The following is a 9894-nucleotide window of genomic DNA, read 5'->3' on the forward strand; positions in this document are numbered from 1 at the left end:
CATATAAATATCTTGGGACTATAATCAATCAAAATTGCAAATCAGTTTGTAAAAAGGGTCACCAGCACCTTTATTGTCTTAGGAAACTTGCTCATTTCCACACTGACCAAAAAATGTTAACTTTGTTTTATCGTTCTTTTATTGAGTCTGTTTTATCCTTTTGTTTGGTGGCATGGTTTGGACAGACCTCTGTCACAGAGAAAAACTCTCTAAATCAGATAGTGAGATGGTCCAGTCGTCTGATAGGTGAGCCACAGTCTTGTTTAGCCTCCCTGTACTCTAAGCAGGTAGAGGATGGCTTTATCAATCCTTAAAAATGGTTCCCATCCTCTAAGGGGTGAATTTCAGCATCTTCCCTCAGGACGGAGGTTTATAAAAATAGCTTTGTCCCCGTTGCTGTCACTGAATTAAATAAGAACTGTTTTTGATTCGAAATATTAAAATTACTATATATGTGCCGCAGTGAGGTTTATATCTTTACTAGGTATGTGTGTTTTTAAAGGGATGCCAAATGCTGTCATTTTTTCTGTAAAGCAAATTTACCTTGCCTATGGGTATAAATAAAGTAACCTTGACCTTGATGATGGCTCTATCACAGTGTCCCATTATGTCAGAACACAAAATGCCATAACCCTAAAAGCAGCAGCATGGACGGCAGCCATCAGTAATCCCTTCATTTAGATGAGTGCTGATACCTTCTGTGATCAGCTCGTATGTATGAGAGCGTGTGACAGGGAAGAGTTGTGGCCTGTTTGCTGTTCATCTTGCATTTCCCACCTTTCATGGCCTGATTGTGTGCAGCGGAAGAAAAGAACTTTGAGTTCTCTCTCCCCCTTCACTGCAACATTTTACACACACACTGAGCCATGGCTGGCAGCGGTCAATCAAGGTTCCTGTGTAATGTGTAAACACATGTGTCTGGGTTCACTAAGGTCACTCACCTGGCCCGCAGTCGTGTCCTTACACAAATAACAACGAGTGCGGAAGATTGATGGACTGATAAAAACACACTTTTTAACTTCTAATATTGCAACAGACCCTTTAAAACCCCCCACAGTTTCTTTCTTCTGTTTGCCTGTGATAGGTTTGTAGCTTGAACCTATTCGCTGGAACGTTGAAGACAATATAATTACACAGCAAGCAAGACACGAAGTAGGCAAAGTTCTTCATGTTTCTCGTGCACGGGAGAGAACCGGACAGGCGCCGTTCCTTCGCTTGACCCCAGTTGCTCTCGTCCGCTCCCCCGTAACACTGCTCTTTTATTGAGGTTACATGAATTCATTAACATACGACGTGTACATACACACAAAGAGTACCTTGCCCATGTGTGTGTGTGTGTGTGTGTGTGTGTGTGTGTGTGTGTGTGTGTGGGGGGGGGGGGGGTCAGAGTGTGACCCCATAAATGACTTCCCTAAACCTGCTGGTCTGGAAGTCCAACAGTTCATCTAAACAAAAGGCACTTAGCCTAAAACAGATATAGCCACGTTTATCCTACCATAAAACAATAAGAGAAGGTACGACCTCTCCCATGCTCCCAGAGTGCTCTCTAATGCACACAAAGTTTGCAGACTATCAAGGATCAAACCTCTACCAATCGACAACTAATTATAAAACTCTAAGCATATATAAGTAGATATTTCTAAGCATAAATGACAATCAACAATACAAAACCTAACAGCCTGCTGTACTTCACATTCACCACCCACAGCCATCTGCATTTCTGCAAACACTGGTCTCAACCAGCGCGGCCTTCCAGCCTCAGGATCGATAGCTTGTCCAGAACATGGCATATATGCCCTCTGGATCACAGGAATTGTGACAGCAGACGCCAGCGAACTGCAGACTTTTCCACAATCTCTCTGCTCCTCATCCTTTTTTCCTTTTTCCTCGTAAATTTGTACATTTACCATTTTTTTCTCAGAATTTTTCCCTTTTTTCTCCCAAAGTTGCAAATTCTTTGCTATTATAATTGTCAATTAAATTGATAAATTTGCATTTGTATTTTTCTCTCAGAACTTTCTTTTACATTTTTTTTCTCAGGTAACTCGAACATTTCTTTCTGGTAAATTAGATAAGCTCCAGTTCTTCTAAAGATTTGTTGTTCTTGTATTGTTTTGTTGTTGTTGTTTTTTTTAGTTTCATATTTTTAATTTAAACCCATTTTTTTAAAAATTAAAAATTTCAACTTAACCTTGAAAAGTAAAGCAATGCAGCTTTGCCCTTTTTACTTTATACATTTGAGTTTTTTCTTGTAAAGTTGACCATTTTTTCACCTAAATGTCTTTTTCATGAGTTTTCCTATTTTTTCTTCTGCGTTTGTGAATTTCTTTTCAATTTTTGTTTCTCTAAAACTTTTTTCTTGTAAATTTCCTAGTGTTTTTTCCTCACAAATTTGAGACTTTAATCTCAAATGCCACTTTGTTTTTTTCTTGGCTTTACAAATGTGTAAAGCTATCCAAGTGTTCATAAACACTTGGATTGCCTTGTAATTTTCAGTCTTTTAAACACCACAAGACGAAGGCCACTTACTTGTTTATTAAAGTGAAAGCAGACATTTCCAAAACTGGCCACTCAAATGAGAAAAATCTTGATACTTGATGGATAAACAATACTAAACCTCGGGGGAGAAATATTTCAGTGAGATTCAAACTGTCTCTTTAATCTCTTCATGAAAAGGATGAGTCAGTCATTGTCTGGGAAATGGTTGTGGTCTCCTGAAAATAGTTGTTTCGGTTAAAGCCTAACAAACTGCTGAATTTGACTAAGAACAGATCCCTTTTTTCTACAGCACATGTTGTAGCTTTTGAAAGCAGGGAGACATAGATGGTACCATAGTAATAATAATAATGGCTCTATCACAGTGTCCCATTATGTCAGAACACAAAATGCCATAACCCTAAAAGCAGCAGCATGGACGGCAGCCATCAGTAATCCCTTCATTTAGATGAGTGCTGATACCTTCTGTGATCAGCTCGTATGTATGAGAGCGTGTGACAGGGAAGAGTTGTGGCCTGTTTGCTGTTCATCTTGCATTTCCCACCTTTCATGGCCTGATTGTGTGCAGCGGAAGAAAAGAACTTTGAGTTCTCTCTCCCCCTTCACTGCAACATTTTACACACACACTGAGCCATGGCTGGCAGCGGTCAATCAAGGTTCCTGTGTAATGTGTAAACACATGTGTCTGGGTTCACTAAGGTCACTCACCTGGCCCGCAGTCGTGTCCTTACACAAATAACAACGAGTGCGGAAGATTGATGGACTGATAAAAACACACTTTTTAACTTCTAATATTGCAACTGACCCTTTAAAACCCCCCACAGTTTCTTTCTTCTGTTTGCCTGCTGTACTTCACATTCACCACCCACAGCCATCTGCATTTCTGCAAACACTGGTCTCAACCAGCGCGGCCTGCCAGCCTCAGGGATCGATAGCTTGTCCAGAACATGGCATATATGCCCTCTGGATCCCAGGAATTGTGACAGCAGACACCAGCGAACTGCAGACTTTTCCACAATCTCTCTGCTCCTCATCCTAACTCGACCTCCATCTGCACCGCAGTGTAGCTGGACCAACCGTGGGCTGTGGGGACTGAACGCGGCGAGGCCTGGGTCAGTGAATGTGCTGCAGGATGACTTGGAAAGCAACGGCAGGTGCACTACTGCTCACTCTGAGCCTTATTTTGCTGGGGTGGGGAGCTGAGGGCCAGGAAAACGGAGGTGATAAGGTATGTTAGTGCAACGCACAATGCCTAGAATTAAAATGTGCACTCGGTGTGTGTGCATAGGAAGTATCATCTATATGCACCTTTTCAGCCTTTAATGAAGTCCCTGATTCTCTGCAGAAGCATGGATGACTGTAGTGACATATATTGTTTCTGCACAATTACATGCTACAGCTCCTGATGATTGGAAATATCTGCCTGTATCATTTAGATACATCTTTTTCTTCTAGAAAAATCTACTTTGTTGGCTCATAGGTTATGTTTTAAAGAATAAAAGTCTAAGGGGGAGGGGGGATCCCAACATTTGCTTAGACTTTGCTCAATTTGCTCAGTTTGTGGACGCATCAGCATAATTAAGATAAGAGAAGAAATACTTTACTTTTGTCCCAGTTTTGGGAAATTACTAACACAAAAAGAAAAGCAAGACTTGTTTTTCCTCTTAAATGTTGTACATACACATGGTTCATCTCCACAAGTGAGTGTTGTGTGGTTGCTCTTGTCAATGAAATGCAGTGATGTGGCACTTCATCACCATTTAATAATTTCTGCACACTGCTCTGTTCAGCTTTTTTTTTAAAAGTCGAATCAATAACTGAATAAATTTAATCTCTCGGTTTAATGTGGTTTTAACGAGCAGCCAATGAAGATCTCTGAGTGTAAAATACTGAGGCTGAGTTCAATAAATTAGAGCTGCGTGTAATAAAAAGCTGTGAGTAACGACCTAAGTGTCAGTTCAGTGCAAGATGAAGCTTGTGTCTTCCAGAAAAAGGTGCCGGGCAGTTCTACCGTCAATCTGGGCCAGAACACCCACGACTGGAGGCCGCTGATCCACACAACGGTCAACCTTAGTGAGATCCGCAGGTACGTGTGCGATGGGGCAAATCAGTGCACCGTCAAGCCTGCACAGCAGCTCATCTGTGGGCAAGAAGGTGCACATGATTCTTCTGGGATTTCAAATTAAAACGTGACATTGAAGTTCAGTTTTTACTGAACAGGCGTACATGAGCTCTCTAAGATCATTCAAAGATAAATAAGCAGGTTGTCTTATTAATGCACCAATGAGCAGCCGTCACTCCAATTTACTGTATCTTTATTCTGCCACGCAGCATCAAATCCTCCTTTGAGTTCCGGACATTTGACCCAGAAGGTCTGATTTTCTACGGAGACACAAAAAACGGGGATGACTGGTTTATTTTGTCGCTGAAAGACGGCGTCCCTCTGATACAGATCAACAAAGGTGTGCTCGTCAGCGTAGCGGGCAACCCGAGGCTCAATGACGGGAAATGGCACACAGTAAGCATCCAGTGATCACTTGGAAATCAGTTTGTTGAACTCCAACTGGCTAAAGAACTGCTTTATGTTGCTTTTTAAAAACTCACCCCCTTATGCTTTTCCTTATTTTCTGTCATACATATACATATATCCTCACAGTAGTGGATGTTCATATTAAATATTGAGGTCAGTTTATATGCAAATTATTATGGTCATCGTCATATAAGGAAAACAGCTGTGAGCACACAAATTCCACCCATCTGCTCCTCGTGGTTTGTTTGCAAGAGACAGCCAATCAGAAGAAAGCTGGAGTGGCCTTGAAGGGGGAGTGGCTAAAACTGCTGGTTTGGGCCTGGAGAGAACTCAGGAGCTGCTCCAAGGCTCCGTATGAGAAATTATGAAGAGCTCCTTGAGAGCACGAGAATGAAAACATGCTGGAAATGAGCATAACAGCTCATCTTAAAACTGGCTAACTGTACCGTTTGTTGTTCTCTTGATGCCACCAAGATGGAAGTGAGCAACCAGGGCAAATTTGTAAACCTGGAGGTGGATGGCACTGGCGGGCTGGTGGTGGGCATACATTCCAAGCAGATGGAGGAAGTCATTTACGGTAAACTTCGACTGGCCCTTGGCGGGATTCTGATCAGCAAAGAAAAGATGATTGTTCAGGTACTGTGTGTATTTTGCACCATTTGTTTTAAACTGCACTTCAGCTGCAAATAGACCAGATGCTGTTTTCCTTTCCTTGCACAAGACCTCTGGAAAATAGCTTCTTGAACATGTTTGAACCGTCCCTCCTCTTCCTTTTTAGATAAATATAGTATTTTCGACAAATTTCAATCTGGCTTTCGTAAAGTTCATTCCACTGAAACAGCCCTTCTTAGAGTTTCTAATGACATTTTGTTACAAAGCGATGCAGGTAAATGTTCTGTTCTCTTAATGTTGGATCTTACGTCGGCCTTTGATACTGTTGACCACTATATTTTACTTAACAGGCTGAAACACTGGGTTGGTGTCTCTGGGACTGCATTGAAATGGTTCTCCTCGTATCTCTCTGAACGATATTCTTCTGTGGCAGTTTCTAAGTATAGATCATCTTCTGCGTCCCTGTCTTTTGGTGTGCCACAAGGCTCTGTGCTAGGGCCATTACTGTTTTTAGTTTATTTACTCCCTCTTCAGCACATTTTGAGCCCTTTTGAGGATATTTGTTACCATTGTTATGCAGACGATATCCAACTCTATATATCTTTTAAACCGGAAGAGGCTTCTAAGCTGCGGCTTTTAAATGTGTGCTTGGAAACCATTAAAGGCTGGATGGCTGAAAACTTCCTCCAACTAAATGAAAGTAAAACCGAAGTCCTCTTATGTGCCCCAGATAGACATATACCCAGTATAATAAATGCTCTTGGTCCTCTTTCAACGTTTGTAAAACCATCTGTCAGGAACTTAGGGATTATCCTTGATCCTGCTCTTACGTTAGATAGTCATGTTAAATCTCTTGTTCGGTCTTGCTTTTATCATTTAAGAAATATTTCTAAATTGAGCTCTATTATATCCTATACCGAACTGGAGATTGTTATTCATGCTTTTATCTCTTCACGACTGGACTATTGCAATTCCCTGTTTACTTGTTTAAATAAAGGTTCTTTGGAGCGTCTGCAGATCGTTCAGAATGCTGCAGCAAGACTTTTGACGAAAGCTTCTAAATTTTCACATATAACACCGTTGCTCATGCAGTTACATTGGCTTCCTGTTGAATTTAGAGTCCAGTTTAAGATTTTGGTTTTAACTTTCAAGGCTCTTCAACAACAAGCACCACCATATATCATTGAACTTTTACAGCCCTATGCCCCTAGTAGGTCTCTGAGGTCGAGTAGTCAGGGCCTACTTGTCATTCAGTATACGAGACTGAAAACTAGGGGTGATAGAGCTTTTGCTACTGTGGCCGCCAGACTGTGGAATTCCCTTCCTCAGGACTTACGATCCGCTGATTCATTGATTACTTTTAAAAAACATCTAAAAACACATCTTTTTAAAACTGCCTTTTGCTAACTTTGTTTGTATTTTGTCTTTTTAATCTGTTATATCTTGTAAAGCACTTTGTGATCTCTATCTAGAAATGTGCTATATAAATAAAATTTTACTTACTTACTTTACTTTAGTTCAATCCCAAAATGGATGGCTGTGTGCGGAAAGGCAACTGGCTGAACCTCACCTCCCCATGGGTGGCAGAGGCAGACGAGCTACAGCCTTGCTATGAAAACATCCAACCTGGCAGCTACTTCCCTGGCACAGGATTTGCCATTTTCAACACCTCAGGTGGGAACACTCTGCTAAATTATCCCAGATACGAGCAAGTGTTTACACTCCTTTATTCAATAACAAGCTTTCCAGCTGGCCCGGATATTGCATTTATGCATGATATGGCATCTCGGGTAGCAATATTTCTCCTACTTCTAAGTAGGTATTCCTGATCAGATTCAGCACGTTAATTTGTATTTATCAGAAGTGGTTTTAACTGCCTCAACACATCAGCAAATGTACTTTTTTCTTCTTTTTTCCCCAGATTTCCAGATCGATGGAGATCACGAGGTCCATATTGAGCTGTGGGGGGATTTCAGCCAGATGGACGGGACCCTTTTGAGCATCAAAGCTGATGGGGAGGAGCTCATGTTCTCTGTGGTAGCTGATAATAACACTAAGGTATCCACATAAGTCAGATGTATTTGCCCTCAAAGCGGGATTATTAACTTAGCAATGATGTTTGTTTCATGCAAATAACACACACAGATCAGTGTATGTCACAGTTCTGTTTCCATTTGGCATTCAGAACTTCACATTTACCTCTAGAGAAGAGGTGTTCACCATGAAAAACACTTTCAAGAGGCTCCAAATTAAGTTTCTGAAGGATTCGCTGAGGGTGGTTAAACATGAGGAAGAATCATCGGCTGATTTTTCAGTCAGTGCAGGGAGCAACACCGGTTATTTATCAGCTTGGAGAGATGGTCATCTTGCCATCGGAGGCCTTTTGGGTGAGACTGCAGCTTTAAAGTATTTCAGTCGAATCCTGTATTACTGTGCAGCAACACAAAAAAAGGATCTGCTCTGTGTAACTCGTGAAGACGATTGTTTTCTTCATCTATTTTGTCTTTTCAGGTGAGAATGACGACGATGTCGGCTCTCAGTTCTTGACAGGCTGTCTGGAGAAGATCCAGGTCCAAGGGAAGGATTTGGATCTGGATTTGGCACGCGTGAAACACGTGTCCGTTTCCTCTCACAGCTGCCCCGCTTAAACCACAAAAGCATGCTTACACTTTAGGGTATGCTGAGTAGACATGGTGTTTGCAGTGATGAGCACTAAAGTGTTTTAAGTCAGAATTTTATACTTGTACCAGTGAATCTCTAAAGTCTAAATAATTTAGTGCTAAATATTAATATTTTACGAGATGTCTCTTCCACTTTCCCACTTTTAACACAACATACAGATAAATCTGATAAATGTGAGCAGTTTTGTGACCCTGGTACATGCAACAGCAAGTTTTTGAATAAAATATGACTTTCCCTAAAATGGTTTCTGATACATATTCATTTTTCTGGTATATTTTAAGGCACAATAGAGGAGTAAGATGTGTAACAAATAAAACTGTTATGTTATTTTGTTATGAACACCTTTATTCTTCAGCAGAGTCGGAACTCTCTTAGGCAGTTTTTTTTTTTTTTTTGGTAATTTCTTTAAGGGGGCGATCGTGGCTCAAGGGAGTTCGCCTTGTTGGGAGTTCGCCTTGTAATCGGAAGGTTGCCGGGTCGAGCCCCAGCTCCAACAGTCTCGGTCGTTGTGTCCTTGGGCAAGACACTTCACCCGTTGCCTACCGGTGGTGGTCAGAGGGCCCGGTGGTGCCAGTGTCCGGCAGCCTCGCCTCTGTCAGTGCGCCCCAGGGTGGCTGTGGCTACAATGTAGCTTGCCATCACCAGTGTGTGAATGTGTGTGTGAATGGGTGGATGACTAAATGTGTAAAGCGCTTTGGGGTCCTTAGGGACTAGTAAAGCACTATACAAATACAGGCCATTTACCATTTAAGAAGTCTCCAGGAATAGTTGTCCAGGCTTCCTGAAGGACATTTAAGGCTGCCTTTTGTCCTGTTCTATGTTAACATGATGGTCACCCACATTGATCATTTATCCAATCCTCTACTCTCGGCTGATTATCTATCAGCTCAAATACAGTCATTTATAACCCGGTTAGACCTCTTAGATCTTTTGCCACGAGGCTACCATCACTGAGTGTAGTCGATTTCCTTTAAAGCCAAATTTGAATTCTAATTTTCTTCAACTTACGTTCAGCCAGTCTTTTCACGCATGCCTCACAAGAACCCACTCGCTCTCGCCGAGTGACTGATCTTAGACATGAAAATTGCTCCCTCTAGTGGTTAATTAAACATAATGTAAAATTCATCAGAGACTTGTGTATGACGTCATCTATCCCATAAAATTAGATACACGGAAAAAGTCCAAATATTACTTATCAACTTTAAATTATGAAAGCAGAAAAGAAGAAAGATTAGAGCAAATATGAATGAAACGCTCAAGATCAGTTTCAGATAAAATGATGTCTGCTCGCTCGTTTCTGTATTCACTTATCGCTGCAAGAAGTCATCAAAATGTTATGTGCAGCTTTGAAATGAACTGGAAGATGTGAGAGGTCGGAGAACACAGACAGATAAATAGATTTATTTTCATTCAGAACATTATATACATTTGTTTCCCAAGACAGCATTAAAGTAGCAATAAATAGAATAAAAATATAATAACACCTATTAATATTTACCTAGAAAATCATATAATAATAAAAAAAAACATACATAAAGCGATAAAATGCGAACTGATAACGAACGTGACTCTAA

General features: G+C 41.0%; 1 protein-coding gene across 1 annotated transcript; it reads left to right on the top strand.

Moving 5' to 3' along the window:
• The first annotated feature begins 3324 nt into the window (after nucleotides 1-3324).
• shbg (sex hormone-binding globulin) lies at nucleotides 3325-8562 on the top strand. The gene is made up of 8 exons (XM_085349560.1): nucleotides 3325-3724; nucleotides 4485-4582; nucleotides 4828-5014; nucleotides 5501-5662; nucleotides 7156-7312; nucleotides 7560-7696; nucleotides 7824-8025; nucleotides 8150-8562. The coding sequence occupies exons 1-8, from the start codon at nucleotides 3617-3619 to the stop codon at nucleotides 8284-8286; spliced, it is 1188 nt and encodes a 395-aa protein (XP_085205686.1). The 5' UTR covers nucleotides 3325-3616; the 3' UTR covers nucleotides 8287-8562.
• The last annotated feature ends 1332 nt before the right edge of the window (nucleotides 8563-9894 follow it).

The sequence above is a fragment of the Diplotaxodon limnothrissa genome, linkage group LG3 (assembly GCF_057381915.1).
Source record: "Diplotaxodon limnothrissa isolate DT_005_m linkage group LG3, D_limnothrissa_male_GT1.1, whole genome shotgun sequence".
In the NCBI taxonomy this organism is placed as follows: domain Eukaryota; kingdom Metazoa; phylum Chordata; class Actinopteri; order Cichliformes; family Cichlidae; genus Diplotaxodon; species Diplotaxodon limnothrissa.